Below are 19,240 nucleotides of genomic sequence, written 5' to 3'. Positions count from 1 at the left end.
TGTGTTTTGTATCTCCTGCAAAGCTGGATGCAATGCCTATTAGAACATTCTCATGTGTAGTGGTGAAATATGCCATGAGAGATTATACTCTGAGTGAAAAAAAAGGCCATTTTTTTTTAAATGACAGTTCAAAAATATTCAGTTTTAAATATTCAGAGAAACAGGCTCGCAAACAGTGAGCCATAAATGGCTACTAACTCCCTCTCTAAAATAACTTTTCTAAAAAGATGTTTTCACTTTTTTTATATGCAAGAAGTCAATGCTAAGTGAAGTTGTTGTACAATGCTTCAGAATTTAAAATACTTCATGATATAGAGCAATCCTCCTACTTTTTACATTTTAGAAGAATATTTCATCAGACAAATCCTCAGAGAGAAACACACATTTTACTAAGAACTATCACGTAGTGTTTAATAAATTACATGCAAATTCTTACCAGAATTCCACTGCTTTTGAAGGTGCCATATCCATTGTTATCCTCAAGATATCCATTCTTATTCATCATTAGTACCCTGTTCCTTTGCACTCAAGCTTCGGAACGGATTTCTGACAAGCAACCCACACCTACCAAAACGGTTTCTAGAAAGCAAATTATATAGCTGTAAGACATGGAAAACAAACCAGCAATTTGCAAACCACTGCAAGTGCAATGCAAACACAGCAAATAGAAAATTCATTCTGAAATGTTCATCCTAGTATTCTGGACACTAATATAACCACAGCTGTAACATTATACTTTTAAATCACTGGTTCACCTATAGAAAAACTGCAAGAGCAAAATTCCTTTTTATCCCATGGAATCTCATCTATTTCATCTTATTGAGGGTGGTCATTTGCTTATGAATGATTTTTATAAAAGAACAGGATGAAGGAACATTACCCTAAACTATATTTAAGGTCTTCTAAGGACTTATGAAAATTGAAGTTCCATTTATGCTGGATAGAGCAAATACACAGAACAGTAAAAGGTCTCCGACCACATAAAAAAAACAAGTCTAAACAGGTAGGACAGCACAGGGGAAAAGTCCACACACAGCACAAACAGCAGGACTGCAGTAAATGTAACAGTAGTTCTACTTTGCAGGTGGCTTTTGCTTGCAAGCAACATAGAAGGAGGTACAGGGTAAGGAGGGCACATTGGGTGGGAGGAAGCATATGTAGCATGCAGGAATGAAGCAGAAGTGAAGAGGCAGAATGGTCAGTAAGAGGTGGAAGAAACAATCAGTAAGCACAGGACAGAGAACAGCTAATTAAAGTTAGTGAATGTTCTCTGAATGGTCAAAGGTCCCTGAGCTTTTGGCTCTTTCTGTTCCTGTGAGTTAGTCTATGGCAAGGTCCTTTCTTTACTTCTCCCAGGCTTAGAGCAGTATACCTAGACTTATTTTATACTTACTTTCAGTTCTTTTCCACATCATAATCCCCTCCCCACATTTTAAGATGGGATCAAAGATCTCTCCCTCACTTGGAGCTTTAAAACAGAGACGATCTGAATCTACTCAACAATATCTGTATAGAACAACGCATGCAGATCAGCCCTATTTGCAAGTGATCCAAGTTCTTATATTCTGACTTCAACCTTCCTAACTCTTTCTTAGGTAGCACATACTGGATAGTAGAAAAGTGAGGCAAAACACTGTTCTATAAAACAGCAGTTGAAAGTTGACAAGAGTACATAAAACATTGTACTTCAGGCTGAATAACAGAGTTGTTAGGATTCAGGACGGGGACAGCTGCTCTATAGGCTCTGGTGCACACAGCCAGATGGAAATATTCTAACCTTCACAGTAAACTGTACTTGTTCTAGCATTAACTGAAAGGATTAGGCTTATATCAGAACAGAAGATGCATTTTCATTGTCAAAACACTCATTGTTTATATCCTTCAGCATAAATGGAGATAAGTCAGTGTAAAGAGCAAGTCTGCCTACAAAGGCAAATCAAACCTGTGAAACTGAAGTGGTGTAATTTTTTATGGGGCTGTATGGATAAGGGCACATAAACTAGATTGAAGTCACTTTCATCTGGCGCAAGATCTCCAACAGGAATAATTTATACTGGCATAGCAACTGCAATATAATTAAAAACAATTCCTGGAATTGGGCCAGCCCTCCCAGGTTGTTTCCTTCTATGTGGAAATAAGCTACCAATAGATACAGTTTTATACTGATACAGCTCTGTTCACTCCGGGGAAAGGTGGCTGATACTTTAATTATGCCAGTACAGATAAAGTAGAGAAACGTCTGATAGAAAACCAAGTGTCTCAGATATAGTCCATTTACCTATTGCAAGACAGTAACAATATTCTTAGCACAGGCAACACTTTAGAGTACTAATTCTTAACTTAAAAAATAATCCCTCCTGTGTCATTTCCAGAACACTACCAACCTTTGAAATGCTAATGGAATTACTAGAGGCAAATTAGACTTTGAATTTCTGCCAGATTCTGTCAGGAGTTCATCTGACAAAAGTTTTCTCCGTCCCACTCAGGTGTCACTATTCCACTATTCTCTTCATACCTCCTCTTTTAAAACAAACTTTTTTTTTTAAAAGCAACAATGTTGTGGTAATTTTGAATCTTTGTAAAGACGCTGGTAAAAGTAAAGTGTGTGTCTTGGCTTGAAAAATACATACAAAAGTAATTATTACTTCTCTGCCAGACTACAGCTTTGGAAATTACCTGTAACTTGCCAATGACAATAACAGGCAAGTAGTTATCCAGCAAAATTCCTTTAGTTCAGCTGCACAATAATACTTCCACACTACCTGCACTTGGTTGTTTGAAACAGCATCTGCCAATTCCAGCTGTGCTGTTTAAAAAAAAAAAAATCAAAAAACAAACAAAAACCCCAAATGTTTTTCTTCTAAAGGAATAACGTTTAGCTATTTATCCCAGTGTTCCTTAAAGGACAAAATAAATGAGAAAAAAAGTTTTAACTACTGTGTTGTCCCTGGGACACTAAGAATGGTAACTCCCAGACAACTGAGTTGAGACACCAGCATCACCTGATAAAACAAGAATGCATTTCCTCTTGTGACTTCTTTTCAACAGCTTCCAAAACAGACTCAAGAGAAATGCATTGTTTTTGTCTCCCTATCTCTGCCTCCCCCTAAAATAAGACCTCTGCTCTCAGGAATCTTTGGATAAAGTGAAATATCTACAGTTTCAAGATATACCTATCAAAAGAGAACTGCATGTGCCTCACTAAGAATATGAACTGCAGCAACTATAACCTAGCACATGTACTGATAGGTATATTAGTTATTAAAAAAATGGTAAAATATTGACTTTTAATAGCATGAGTGTTCTCATCCAGGGATCAACCTGTGTTAAAAAGTGAGGTGCTTAAAAGTAGGGGGTTTTTGTTTGCTTGTTGACGAACGTCAGTGAGAAGAAAAAAGTTGAAAATGAAACTCAACATTACAATTCTTGTATAGCACACTATCATAAATTAATGAGAAGGGCATACTTATATAGAAAATCTTGTTAAACAAACATGATGTCTCTATTTAGAAAAATTATCTCATGGCAAATAGTTAACAGAACACTTTAAAGACCTGCCAGTAAATGTAGTCTATTATATGCAGAAATTATCATTTCTCAATACCCTGAAATTCTGTAAAAATTAATTTAAAATACTTTTAACTTACAGAAAGCATCTTGAAGGATGCAATACTTAATCTACTCCTTAAAAATCAACTTCACTGCTTTTTTTGACAGTATTCCATAATGTACACAATTACCATTCCACAGCATGATAATGAAGTTAATCTTCAAAGCACTACATAGGCTTCATCACCTCTTCTTGGTGAGCATGTCAGGAATGAGATATTCTCTTTTGGAAGACCCCGAAACTCCCATAGCTGTATTGCAGATAATGCAACAGATTCTCCTCCTTCAAAAATATAACCAGCCAGTTCAATATGAGAACAAAAGAGTGGGATCCAGGAGGAGAGCATTAAAGCTGGACGGTCATGACCAGGATAACAAATTTCTGGGCCTGCTCTCAAAAAAATATCATGATGTTGGGACCCAGAATCAGTGTAGCCCATTGGGTGGTATCCAGTCCTGCCATTGTTGCTAAGCCCTAAGGTAAGCTACACATCAGCTCTCACATGAGCCCTCTCTTAGACATTCTTGGAACACAAGTCCCAAGAACAAGTTAAGATACGTCCTTCTGAGCAGGCAGGAAGCTAACTGTGTTCTAGAGAACATTGGAACAAAGATATTCCATAAAACTAACATATCAGTCGGTTACCCACAGAGAGAGGTACAGGCACAGCTGATGTGTTACTCAGATACTTCTATTTTAAAGTGCTAATGGCACAAACTTACCTATAGTGGTATGAACTCTCTCTTAAAATATATCACTTCTCTATTATTGGATGTGCTGTGTGCTACACAATTTTTTTAAATTATAAAGAACCTTTAATAACTGTTGCACAGATTTTCTATAACCTTACAAATTCAAGAGGTACAGGAATTTGCCCCCAATAGTTTAGTATATCCTGTGGCAAGAATTACAGGGATTACTCACTTCTATAGGGGAAAAAATCTCCAAACCTTGTATTCTTCACCACTTAGGAACACACAACTTATTACAAGCATGTGATTCTTCTTCTACTTACCTAAATGTATTAGGAAGCTACTCTAAAGCCACTTGTATTTTAATAGGTTTTTTTAACCAATTGCTTGGAAAAAATAGTTGCTTACTTTTTAAAGCAGATGATCTATTTCAGATGCAGCTGTTTCTCTCACATTCTATATTGCCTATAGAACTGAACATAGAAAACCCTAAATATATCCATTGATGTTAACAGCCCATTGAAGTTAAATATCTTAAAAGGTAATACATGTACTTCTTTGATTTGTTGTAATCTTTTATCTTAAAATACTCTCAATTTTTATTCTTGATCTCAAAATACTGATCCTTTTATATTATCTTTCTGGTCTTGAAGGTGGCAAGGAAGTAAGTCAATAGTTGAAATTGGATCTTAAAACAAATACCCAAATCTGTCATGTTTTCTCTTTGAAACACTACAACAGAAGAAAATATTTTTGGTTTTTTTTAACAAGGAAAACTTACTGCTTTTTTTAACAATTACAGAACTATTTTCCACTTTTTCCTCCCCATCCCCCCCAAAAAGCAGAGCAAAAAGGACCCTGGATGTTGAACTAGAACAAGCTACCAGAGGTGGCCATAACAGCTCCTGCTGCCGTTGCACACCGTTCCTCTCCAAGTTTCCTGCCCCCAGTACTGAGGCAGCAGCACTGCTGTACTTTCCAAGAGCAGAAATAAATTACAGCAGCATCAGTTGTGGGTGACCTTAAGGCTCTCTGTTACCAACTATACTGAGCTGTCACAACACAAACTGAGTGACCCTGTGCTTGAAGAAAGTGGGGACTAGCCGAAGCAGGAAACAAACCAAGTTAATCCCATGATCTGAACAGAGCCTTTATCACTTACTCTAATATGGAAGCTGTTAGTTCTAAATTATACATTCAATATGAGAAGACATCTCTGTCTTTGCAAAATAAAAACCACAGTAGTTGAACCAACTACACACAGGTTCACATTGGAAAATGGGATTAGAACTAGACATTCATGTTCTGTGTCAGTATAGAAGTCCTCTTTAGAAACAGTACTGCTGGAATGTTAGATAATTATATAAGGCTTAAACTGCAACTAACAAATCCTCTCACAAATATAGACATGTCTATTTTAAATTAAATGTTAAGTGGGAAATATTTATAGTTTAAGTTGCACACTTTGCTACTTAATTATCATAATTTCAAAAAGAAGACACCTTTAATTTCCTCCTCCAAAGAAGTTATTTACCTGATCTGTAGCCTGGGAGTCCCCAGCAGTCAGTTCTGAGATTCTCATCCCACTGAATGTCAAGGACCTAGCATTTGAAGGATGGTATTTCAACATCAGTTATTGACAACTTAACTTTGACTCACCAAAGATAAACCAACCTTCATTCCCACTCAGGTCAGCTCATTGATTTCACAGAAAACACATTTAGAAAGCAGAGCTGAATGCTTTCAGAAATTCCACCCATGAGATAAAAAGGGGAAAAAAACCCACAGCCAGCAAAAAGGAACTGATATAAAATGTTTGAGACTTCTTGATGTGTGATGAATCAAGTATTTTTGTATATTTCTGTGCAAAGTAACAAATAACCAAAATTACTGTTAATTGCTTGCTGAAATGATATAATCTCAAGAATCTTATCTTCTTAATCTTCAGATACAGGACTCTGTTCTTTGACAAAAGCCCAATTTTATCCTTGTACCAGAGGTTGTGTTAGGAAAATAACAATTCTGCTGAAAGAATCTGAAAAAAAAATACACTTGCAGCTCTCAATATCCATATTATAGACACCATAAGCATTATTATGAATAATATGGAACTAGGTTTCTGTTTTACTCTTGTCCTACTTTGGGTTCAACAGAACTGTGTTCCATTAAAGTTTGACTTCATGTGCAGCCAGAATAGATTCTCACCAACAGGACCTAATAAGCTGAAGAATAAATATTGTCCTTCAATTACATTAAAAATAAATTTGGATACACCAAAGCCCTCTATTTTTATGACTCTGTATCATAAAAAAAAATAAAATTGTATCTAGTGAACACTATTCACAGCATTCATACTGCAAAATAGGACCAGATAATTCTGGTTTGTGATGATTTTATTGACACGCATTTCAATTTTTAGAAGTACATTGAAGCAACAGCCTCCTTTTCACTACTGCCATTCCTGTTTGGAGTACACAAACAATTCAAAAGCTATTTTAAACTAGTTTCTGACTTCTAATCATCCATTACATTATACAGCATTTATTTAAATCATCATCTTCATGATTCCTACAAGAAGGAGGGGACTAAACTAAAGGCTTACACTTAAAAAAACATGATGCTCTTTCTATGTCACAGAAGTTCTCAGCATCACTTCTCTACCAGGAAGTCAAATGTGCATAAAAACACACAGAACAGGAGCCTCTGTTTCCAGACCCAAAAGATACCACAGTAATATACCTGAGAGATTTGAAATACATTTAATTCTGCAGGATTTTTAGCATGACAAATTATATTGTTAAGGCTTCTCAGATCATAGCATCTAGAAGGATGCAAGGGATCCAGTAATTTAACTAATAAATCAAATTAAACTAACTAAACTAGTAATTTGACTAACAGAGTAGACAGATATAATAAAAAGATTCTTCATTTGTGCACCACTGAAAAGGCTGACAAACTGTACTCTACCTGACAAGAAGCATTTGGCTGTTGAGTTTTTTTTCCCCAAATGATCATTTATTTGTCTGCTGGTTGAAACACCAAACCCATCACCAGTTAAAGAATCCCCAGAGTTTGCAAAGAGAACACAAGAAATTCAAGTGCCTGTTTAAATATTCACAATTATTTTATTAATTTACTGCTAATAGTTCTTATGGAATGTACATTGCATATAACTCCCATACAGAATATTACTATTCTGTAGAATAGTAATATTCTACAGAAACCAACTTGTGCTGTGAAGTCATGATTAAATTATTAAAATAACCGGATGTCTTGAAAAAAAACAAAACACTACATAGAGAAACCATTAGTCTAAAATTAAATCCTGGTCAGGTGTTACAATGCCAAGATTTAATAACACACTTTAGAAAAAATCAAAGCAAAATAAATTTTTTTAAAATTCCAAGGCTGATTTTTTTAAAGTAGAAAATTTTCCAAGTTGTGAAAACCTACCTGTGCCTTCCTTTTTACTGTTTCTGAATGACTTGAGACTTAATAGCATTTTGATCCAAAACAACAATTCAGGCTTAGCAAAATACTGAACTTATATAATAAACACATTCAAAAAGTCTAAAAAAGTATGCAGCAGAAAGGAATTGTGCCATTAAGATCATAACCTCCATTGACAGCTACTCCAGAGATAATAAATGCCAGAATTATTTTCCAGACTATTTCCCTCGACTCATCTCGTATAAGTATGTCTGCTCCTACATGTGCCTTTTAAATTCAACATACATACTTCATGTGTCAAATGACCAACACAAAGGCTCTGACAGGACACAGCATATATGCTAATGTAAATGAAATGCCAGTAAGTAACCCAAGTAAGTATAATTAAACAAAACGTACCTGGACTTGAAAAAGCACCCTTGAGCTGCATCAGTGCTAATTCCCAAATGAAGACTCTTCCTTGCAAATGAGTGAGCTTTCTTCAGATCATTATTCTGTGGCACAGGCTCCTCCAAATGGCAGAATGAATGTATTGCCATTATTGAAAATTTACAGATCATCTGAAGTAATTGAACTGAAAGAAAGAAATACATCAATTTTATTTCGTCTAAAGTTACTGAAAATACTTAGTTTCCAAGAACTTGCTACTTAACAATAGCACTTAAAATATATAACAGATACGTATATGCAGTGATTCATAAAGTACAAATTAATTCATTAAACTAGACAGACAGTTCATCTAAGCAGAGATGCCCAGATAAGGAACTTCCATTTAATGCTGCAGAGCATAATTTCCATACATTTTAAAGATGTTTCTTATACATTATATATTTCTTCTCTTCAAAGAGGCTTTCATCTGGGTATCTATAATGATACATGTATTTTGCAGAACATTTGCTTGTAATATAGAATTATCTTCAAGTAGTTCAAGTTACTCCTTCCAGCATGAATTATTTTGTAACTAAAACCACCAAATGTCATCTACCACCATGGTGCTAATACAGACAGCTTTAGAAGGCTACCTTCAAGTTTCTCACAACTTTCTCTGATTTTATAGAATGTATTTAGTATTTTACTTGGGATTCTTACTTGAGGGCAAGATGAGTCACAGATTCTAGAGGCATAATCTGACGAGCATCTGTTCTGGTAAAATGCCAGTTCAAATAGAGAGGACCCTCCTGCTGCTTGTTCTGATCCCTAGGCCATAATCCCATCTCCTACTGGAGCCACCCACTAGACCAGAGTGAGGAACTAGTTCAGGTTAGAAATTGCTGCTTGCCACAGACCCCTCTTGAAGTCAGGATCAATTTTCTGATTCAAGTCACTGCATGATGGCACAAATCACTGTGCTAATACAACAGGAGGGGAAGTGAGGGAACAAGACCATACAATTAATTGCAGCTACAAATGTCAGTACTTAAGAAACTGCTGCTGTCATCTGAGTGTAAACTACAAGGTACATCACAGCTTTGCCACAGAAAGCAGCATAATGTACTACTGGACTGCTTTAACTTTCAGTTCCACTTCTGCATCACTGCTCATCATCCCCACAATGACATCAAAAATGACGACTTGTACAGCCTCACCAAAATTGTGTGGGGTACAGTTTCCTGCCAAAGGCCATACAGTGCAAGTTTAAGGTGGGATGAACTAAACAGGGTGAGTGAGTGTATCAGTATATAGGTTCATCCCTCTCTAGTCCACTAATAACAGAAGCAACTTAGTCATTCTTTAGACTGCTAAACACAGAAGAGATTAATGCAGTTAAACATCTCTGCTTAGGTGGCATTTTCTAACTTTCAAATCCACTCCCTGATTTCAAACTTTATCAAAAAGGAAAATTGAAAAGTCATTTATAGTTTAATAAGAAATCAGAGATTTCAGAAATCTAAGTACTGGGCAGACAGATATAGAAGACCAACCCACAAACCAAAGTGAAGTACAGACTGCAGCCTTTGCCCTTGTTATTAAGGAACAAACACGCAAGCAAGAGACACATGACAAGTAGCCCAGCTGCAGCTGGTATTTTTCATTGCCTCTAAGATACAACTGCATAGAAAGCTGTTGTATCTTGTGCTCACAGAACTACTAGACTATCCATACAGAATTCAAAGCTACTTAAGTGGCATTAAAATAAGAGTCCTTGGTCTGCAAATTCCAGCTCTGCTCTTTGTGTTCAGTTTAGAAGTACAGTATGTACAGCACTTGACAGTTTCCGGTCTCCTGGCACAGCATCTCATCCTAACGAGATGCATTCTTCTTAGCAGATCAGCCACTTCATCCTTTAGAACCACTAAAGGAATGAATAGCATCGAGTCCCGGTGACTTAGGAGTCTTTAGCACCTCATTCTAGCATTCAGTCTTTTGCCACTCTAATCCCATAATCAGATAACATCCAATCAACATTATTTGAAAAGAATAAAATGCCCACAACCCCCTTGTGGTTAAGAGCAGCAAAAAAGAAATAACTCCACTCCTTCCTAGCACCTTTTATTCCTTTTAATTGCTTTCCATACTCCCTAAAAGCCCGAGAGACGTGTCAGGTCCTTAACACATTACTTGCGATGTTAGCATACTCCTTGTATTTTTAAATAAAATCACACAACCAAGTGTTTTCGTGAAATACATTGTTACCAATAAGACTTGACAACAACGATAGCCTGTTACTGAGATTAATGCAACTATTGGGAGGCTTAAAATGTTACATAAAAACATTTCTAATTGCATGCAAGTGAAAGTGATTGGCCTTTTACAGGCAGCAGTTAAGAGATTTCCTCTCTTATCACCAACTTCTTGCTTAAAAGTAAGTAATTAACAATACTAAATGAGAAAAGTTACAGAAGTATCAATGGGTACAAAGTTAATCCAGACACAGGAAGAAAATCCATATGATTCCCTGCACATGAGAAGGATTATTGTTTATTAAACTCAACCAGCTGTGTCTCAACATCAACATATATTCAGATTCTACATAGCATATTATAACAGTGGGGGGATTTGTTGGGGTAGCAGTGGGTTTGGGATTTTTTTTAAATATAAGAATGCCCTCTCACATTCTGAGTCCTTGCTTTGAAAAGATTTTAGGGCCTCAAGCCCTTGTTAGGCTGCTAACCTGCACTGATGCCTTCGTTACTGTAATCTCAGTATTAGTGGTACCTCAATTAAGCAGAGTAAGTTTAAATCTATTCAGGAACCTCAGTTGCACATAAAGCATCAAATTTTCAGCCACTCCCCCTGGACTAGTTCTAGAACAAGTCAACTGTATGCTAGGAAAGAATTCCCACACAAGGAATTCAATCTGACATAAAACTGTATACAAAGAATTTGAAGCAATACACAAAAAAGGCATGAGTTTATTCCTCTTACTGTTTTAAATCTTAAACTTGGGTCAAATTTGCTACTCCATGCTACAACATGATGCAATTAGGTAAAATAATGGCAGTGACTTACTAGAGTTTAGCTTATCCAACTAATGATTTTTTTTATAAAGGAAGTTATCTATTTGCATAATACAAGTGTGATAATAAAAAGTTATTCTAGTAGGAATAGGCCTCAGAGGTCATCTAGTTCAATCTCTGCTCAAAGCAGCATTAATATGTGAATACTCATTAATGATACAAGTTGTACTCTCAACCTTGCAGCCCTCTAATCGCATGTAATCCTTAATCAAATGCACTCAACTGCCTTTGATAGGATTACTTATCTGCAGAAGGGTTTGTGGGACCAGTCACTTGCCACACATTATTCCTAAGCATGGAACAGTATAGCACTTCCAGCTGTACTCAGAACCAGTACCACGCTCGCATTTTACTTCAAATGTCTTCTAATCAGGTACTGCTATGAGAGCAGCTTTCCAAGGGGACCTGCTGTACAGGGATAGATTTTGATGGATGACAAAAGGATGGAGTGAAGTAGGGGGTGATGAAACCCTAAGCAAGGTAGAAGTACAGGGCTGGGTCCTGGTTTCAGATGGTTTGCAGGTTGATGAATGTAGGATAGAGGTCCTGCTCTGAGAGATACTTATAAACCTAAAAAATACCTATAAAGAGAAATTAACACCACTGGCATCAACAGTCCTTTAGATATCAAGATCAGGGACCAAACTTCAGCAGAGTAAGTTTGGGAACCTCTGCTATAGCACTGCCATTTTGTTTTGTTCCTCCAGTTTTGCTCTGATAAGGACCTCCACTTTGGATTTATGCTTAAGTTTACACCTTTATTTCATGCATGAAATATGGTATAGCATTGCTAATTATGAAAAAATAAAAAGTTAAGAAATCCTCACTAAAACAATCCACTAGTAATAACAAAAAAAGTTGAAATGTTTTATAAAAACGTGGTTACCCAAATTGGATTACAAAATAAATTTGCCTTAAATTAGTTCAGTAATATCCTCTGTTCTGAAGCATGAAATACAGTGACAGTTTATCTATGCTGTGCGACAATACACGAACTCTGCCAAACAAACTAAATAAAGTTCATCTTCTAAATAATTATTTCATTTGAACATTTAATACCTGATGTTGTAAGTAACTTCAAATATTAATATTGTGGCACTACTGTAAACAATATAAGCACTATTTAAGTGGTAACAACAGCAACAAGAAATAAATAGCAAACTATGTAGGAAAAAAGAAATCTACTTTAGCAACTTTGCTAACCTTGGTCTTAGGACTATTCAAAAGGCATTTTAAAACACTGGGTTCTGGGTTTTTTATAAATACACTGAAAACCTTTTAAATTTTACAGTTCCAGACATTATTTACATGCCTTCCCCAAGCATTCATTAGTAGCCACTGCTGTTTGCTAGGTCACAGAGGGCCTGTCCCTATTTGACCTCACTCACTTAAACTGCAGGATACTCCAACAACATCCACAAAAAGAGTTAAATTTTCCACCAGTGTTTAAGTGGCAGAAGTTAGGTCACAGGATGGTGCACCCACACCAACCACAAAGTCATGAAAGAAAGGGACTTGGTTCAAAGATGCAGATAGGAAGCAGCAAAAGAAACAATCAAGCCAGGAATTCTAAAGCCAAAAACAAGAGGTCAGTCAGATTCTCAGACTAACAGAACATCTTCACTAGCAAATTCCTACCTTAGATATCTTTATTTTATACTTGTGTTAAGAAACTTCAATATTTTTTCTGATTAATAAAGGTGAGTAATTGATTCCACTAAATATTTAAGTTCCCTTTTAACAATAAATTCAATTGTTTTTGTGATTTAGGAAGAAAAAAATTACTTTAGAATAGATGTTGGCAACAAAACTAACTGCATTTCCATGTTTGCAACCCTTCTTAGAAGTGTGGCGTTTGGCATACTAGTTGAGAAAGGAAGGGCAATACCTGACTATCAAGCAACAAGTCCCTGTCCTGGCACCCTGTCTGAGAGAAGAGAGAATAAATTGCAAGGAGATGCTCCATGGTATGTTGCCAACACAGGTATGCCCACACATTGCTAGGTGCTGCTGCCATGTAAAAAACAGATGATTGGTTTTGAGTTTTGGCCAAGGTGCAAGATTACTTTACTAAAAACTTTAACTAGTAAAAAGGCAACCAAAAAAAAAAAAAAAAGAGACAGAGTTGTGTCAATTATACAATATTGTGTACAGAGAATGACATCAGGACACTTCAAAATTTCTGCATTAGCACACCACAGGTTATATAAAAATTACCAGTCTGACTAGTTAATAACATTTCTGATATATAGAAAAAGCACTATCAGGCTGAAAAGGACAATTACAGCCATTTCCTTCTGTTCTAAAGGCAAAGGTAGAAATTATGCTTTACATAGAGCAAAAACTGAACACTACCGTAGCTTTGGAACATAGCTCTAATTTTAAAGTACAAAGAAAGGTTGAGAGATTGACAGAGAAGAGGACATGCAATTAGATGCACTTAACAGGCCAATGGGTTGCAGCATTTGAGAAGGAGAGAGGTGCTACATCTACATCAGCAAACCAGAACTCAGCAATATTTCATTTCAGCTAGAAGTTGAACTATGGATATTTTAAGCTAGAGGGAAAAAAGGTAATTATTTTTTGTTACCACTATGATCCCACTTATCCACTCCCTAAACCCCTTGTCAATCCAGGGTCCAGGAATTACAGAAAAAATGCTCTAAAAAAACTTTGGAGATTTAAAAAAATTATTTATTTAAAAAGCATAGTGGTCTCCAGGCCCAAAATGTCTCCTATTTGAGGGTGAAGAGCCATATGCATTCTTACTGCAACTAGAATAACAAAATCATGTGGTGATTCAGCACCAGAAGCAAATAAAAACTCACACATAATATCTGGGTCCTACACCTTAATAAAGACAAATTATTTTCTTTCACTATCCCTACCTAAGGAATAACTTCATACACAAATAAATTTTTCATACATTAAAAAAACCAAACAAAATCACCACAAGATAACTCAGAAACAAGAAATTTTTTGCAAGGGCTTTAAGTTCACACAGAATTAGTCCTACCGACTTTAACAAACTCTTTAGACTCAAGCAACTCTGAAAAATCAGGGAAGTATGCAATATGCTGGCAATTCCAGAAAGAGGAGACAGGACAGGCATTTGAAACTCTTCAGAATAAGCATAAGTCTTTGTTTGCATTTGCACAGCACTCACTGGAAAGAGATGCCAGAAGCTGGAGCCTCTGTTCACACACAGTGTGAAGTGCCTGTAACAATATCAGCATCCTTACACAGGACGTTTAACCAAAGGGGGTTGCAGAAAGCAAAAACCTCCAAGATAATGGTGATAAAATGTGGCTCAAGTGCTTCAAGTACCAGAGAGTACTTGAAATCTCAGATGGACAGGTAAAGGGAAAGTCTCTAATGGACAGGTAATGTGAGATCAGTATAAGTTTAAATAGTAAGCAAGAATGGATAATTTGCCACTTTTAAATTTCACAAAATGGATCATTGTTCTTTTTTCCTTTGTCAGTACCAATTGACATCTTACAAACTTAGGATCAGTCTACTTGAAAAGACTTCTTCCTTCTGAAAGTACCAGAATATATGAAAAATATCTCCAAGCACATTATGGAGTGTAAAAAGAACTGGCAAATTTCTTGGACAGCAAGTGTGTTACTTAATATTCTTTGCTCTGCTAATATAGGAACCGGGTTCTGCAGCCAAGATATTTTGAATTTTTTTCTCAAGATTCACAAGGGTTCAACTTTAACTAACATGTTTGATTACCACTACTTTTTTCAAGAAGACAAAACAGCCTTTAAACTTACTTTGGAAACAGAATGAAACAACTAAGATTCTTTTTATAAGTGTCATTATACCAATTATTGTTTACTTGCATAGATATAATTTAGTATTAAGTTCCCTTTTATAAACACACACAAAAGAGTGATAGTACCTTTTACACCATCACAGTTTTCCTAAATTCCTGTACAACACTGTCTTTAGCAATTGCTGCTGAAAATCACTATTCTCAAAATGAATGAAACCTTACCGATAATACATCTTGGAATTCTGCTATAAGTCAACCAGTTAAACCTGAAACCACCTGAGAAATTCCAGACTTTCATACAGAGGAAGAGAAAAACAGTATAAAGGCCAAACAAAAAGAAGAGTCAAATATAACCTGTCTTAAAAGAGCAATTAATCCATGAAACCAGAAACCAGCGTATCACATCTGGGCAAGTGTTAACTATTTGTTCATTTAATTTCAAAACACTTGGCCTGCTGTAATCCTTCTTAATTTGTCTTTTAACCAATGAACTCCAAACTTCCACATCAGTTTTCCAAGTCCTTAACATCAAGTTAACCAATATCTTTGCCACTACAGAGACATTAATTTTGTTTGATTGGTGCTATAGTACCTCATTCTGAGTCCTACCCATATCCTTCCATCAACATTAAGCTGTATTTTCTATTTTTGCTGATTTTCACAAGACTAGCAATACAACACCACAATGCCACAGAAACATAAGCTAACTACTGGAAGATTCCTAAGGACAAAAATGCACAGCATAAACACCATGATCATATCAGCAATCAGCTTTCTATGGGTTTCAGAAACATTTCATCACTGGTATTTTCCCACTAGAAAGATTCCTGAAAATATTTATTTCAGAACACACAAGAGATACTAAATTAACTCTTGGCTATTGTTCCCTACTAGAAAGGGGTCAGAAGCCTACAGGCTGTAGGAAATGGAGGTAAAATAACTTTAAGAATAGTATGAAAATTAAGAAATTATTTTGAAGGCCAGCTGCAATTCCCAAATGGAAATCTTTGCAGTGATTTCTGAAAGCACTGCATCAGGTGTCAAGTGTTCAGCTTCTCTCTTTCTACACAGGAAAAACACACTCCTGTTAAGGATGACAAAATAAGAGGCACTCTTATAAGATCCAAGAAGAAAAAAGAAATCTACCTTTACCTCAGAGCAATATATAGATTTCTCCTGCTCTGTCAAGGCTACAGGCACCATAGTAGGGAAAAAATGCAGCACTTTTTTTTTTTTTCCCCTGTACTTTTGAAAATGAGTCATAAAAATGTAAGAGGTTTTTACTCCAGAAAAAATAAAGGGTTTAAACAGGCAGCAGTTGACAAAAAAAAACTGGCCTCTTATTTTAGAATCTCTCTCTTAGAAAAGATCTCCCTCCCTCTGGTAAAGTACCGCTATGCAATAGCAAAAGGATACTATGTGTATATATCACAAATCAGTAATGTTACTAATTTGTGGGCTTAAAAATAGTTGAGTTTTACCAGAAAGTTTATACTATGAAGCCACCTGGACTTCATATACAAAAAAAAAATTATCTAAGTGAGACAATGGCTTTCTCGTGGTCTGTACTTGAAAAACAGAACATAATTAATATATATAAGCAATTAAACAGACAAAAAGAGGTACATATATAATTAGTTACTTAATCTTCTTACATTGAAATTTAAACTTGCAAAGTGCCATTCTGGAAATGTTCTTATGCTAGGTTTTGGAAAAAGGAGGAAAGTCACGCAGAAGTAAAATCCAAGAAACAAAACCTTTAAAGCAAAAGTTTTCAGCTGGTACCTCCATTCTCAGTTTCTCAGATACCATCATGCAGCAACAACATGGTTAGAACTGAGCAGCCATTGGGTGTGTAATTTGCATGCGAAAATATTTTTAGAAGACACACATGAATAGCATATGCTCTCAGCCCAAGTATAATTTTCTAAATAAATGCCCTGAATATTGTTTCCCCAACATTCTTAACTATGTTCCAGATAATGGTTTCTTGTACAGATTTGTTACTCTTTGAAAGCACCACACACATACACATATATACATACATACATACACACACACACACATATATATATATATATATATATATATATATATATCAAGCCTTAAACAACACTCATTTCAAGAAGTCATCTTGGGGTTTGGGGGGAGACTCTGAGTCTTCACTGTGTCCATGTAATCACAAAGTTGGCAAATAATGATTGAACAAAGTGCAACAAGAGGATGATTACCTGATTCAGGAAGTTAAATCAGACATGGATGTTCATTCTCTTGCCTGAACCAAAGGAGCTTCAAAAATTGTATCTTAAAACCCTCCTGATTCTTTCTATGTTATGAAAAAAGTTTCAAAAGGCAGATAGAAATTGATAAAACAAGAAATAAGCCATGTGCTCATGCACTGTTAGTTAAATCAAAACCAAATCTAGTCAAACTGACACAACATGCAAGACAAAACTCCATTTGAGCAAACAGCAGTCTAACTAGATCCCAAAGTCATTACCAGTCCACATCTGGAACACTCAAATCAGTTCCTAGTGACTGCAGAGTTGGCATCATGTAGCAATTATTACTAGAGGACTGCTTTGCTCAGGACTAATGAAGTTCTATGGTAAAATGAGATGAAAAACATCAGTTTATTTTCTTTGCCAACAGACAAATTCTGTTCCTCAGGCATATGGAAAAACTCAGGTTCTGGATTCTGTGTGTGGCAGGAGCTTTCCTTTAATCAACTTGAATGTCAGGGAAGAAAAAAGATAAAGGACATCAGTAAATCCTACTGAGCATAAAAAACACCTGAAATAATGGAATACTTTGAGTTGGAAGGGACCTTTAAAACTCATCTAGTCCCACCTCATGCAATGAGCATGGACACAAAACCAAGTTGCTCAGAGCCCTGGCCAAAATGACCTTGAATGTTTCCATGGATGAGGCATCTACCACCTCTCTGGCAACCTGACAGTTTTTCACCACCCTCATTGTAAAGTATTTCTTCCCAGACCCTGCTAAAATGTCTATCCCCAAATACAAGTTAATTTACCAAAAAAGTTGGGGGTGGAAGGGAGGAGACAAAGCAAAGAATACAGGCATTAGGCAGCTTAAAAAGTTTTAGCAATATTGAGTAGTGAATTCTAACTTACCAGAGAACTGGGATCTAGTACTAGAGCTTTTTCAAAATCAGCTCATGCTAACAAGCAGGAAAAACATCTATCTAATCCTTCCAGAGCACAAACACACCTTTTTACCGCATTATCTCTTAGGCTGTACATACTTGAAACAAAAGTTTGTGGAAGGCCAAAACAAAACGGCAGACTCTAGTCACCCCTGGGAAAAGGTATAACTTGCACTACAATCAAAGCACTAATGAAGCAAACCCCAACATCAATCTAAAAAAATAAGCACTCGTGACATAATTTCATTGCAGTATTTCTCCAGTCAGGCATAAAACTTCCTCCAATAGAACAAAATACTCTCAAACATTAATTCAACCTTGACAACATTGCTGCACAAATTAAAGGAATAACTAGAGCAAAAATTTAGATTACGGATGTTACGACGGACCCGTTATAGTAACACATCATTTCGCAATGCAAATCATACAGTGCTAAGCGCTTTTTAAAAACGCAACCAGGAGTAGCGTGTCAGGAAAGCAGAGGCAGGCAGTAGGAGAGAAGGATTTCTGTGCTATCACTGGAACAATCTCCTGACTCACTGGCTCCTGCAGCCCCGGGGAGAGGGCGGCTGGGGCCGCACTGACAGCTTTCCTGACGCAAGAGAAGCGGAGCACTGACCTAAATGCCGCAGCTGCTCAGCTCCTTGCAGCTCGGCCCGAGGAAAAGGGGCCAGCATGGATTCAAGCGCCAGCCACACTCGAGCTCCTGCAGCCCGAGGCTGCTGCTGCACAGACGCTCGCCGAGACCCCCACATCACCTCGACCTCTCGAGCCTGAAACTTCCAAAAACGACTGCGAGGCGAGCTCTAGGCTGAGATTTAGAGCAGAGATTTTCAACAGGGAGCTGCGCATCCCCGCAGCGCTTCGGCGGCAGCAGCAGAACTGGCCTCCCCAGGGTCTCGGCCAGAGTCACACGGGAGGCACCGAGCCTCGGACAAGGTTAAACCCCACCCTAGGCGCGACTTTAGGCAGGTTCTCAATGGCCCACAGGTTAATCATCAACTCCCTGCCCCGGGCACCCTGCCGAGCGGCGGCGCGGCCCCTCCCGCCACCAGGGCCAGCGCCGCGGGGCCGCCG

The 19,240-nt window shown here is 36.9% G+C and overlaps 1 protein-coding gene across 3 annotated transcripts in view; it reads right to left on the bottom strand.

Moving 5' to 3' along the window:
- Positions 1–19,193, bottom strand: part of LOC311166654 (uncharacterized protein) — a 32,162-nt gene extending 12,969 nt beyond the window's left edge. The window contains exons 1-4 of one of the 3 annotated variants that reach the window (XR_014617015.1): positions 18,783–19,193; positions 8,152–8,326; positions 5,837–5,903; positions 437–579 (exon numbers count right to left, since the gene is read on the bottom strand). Coding sequence is in view for 1 of the 3 variants with exons in the window: in XM_084226752.1 (XP_084082878.1) it covers positions 5,837–5,903; positions 8,152–8,326; positions 18,783–18,918 (378 nt within the window). In the remaining 2 variants the exon portion in view is untranslated. Of the gene's footprint in view, positions 1–436; positions 580–5,836; positions 5,904–8,151; positions 8,327–17,225; positions 17,358–18,782 lie in introns of those variants that run through there. The other 2 variants (XR_014617016.1, XM_084226752.1) reach the window with 2 other exon arrangements.
- Between the last annotated feature and the right edge of the window lie 47 nt (positions 19,194–19,240).

Source organism: Fringilla coelebs (assembly GCF_963513975.1).
Source record: "Fringilla coelebs genome assembly, chromosome: 2".
In the NCBI taxonomy this organism is placed as follows: Eukaryota; Metazoa; Chordata; class Aves; order Passeriformes; family Fringillidae; genus Fringilla; species Fringilla coelebs.
This window is presented reverse-complemented; position numbering and strand designations above follow the sequence as displayed.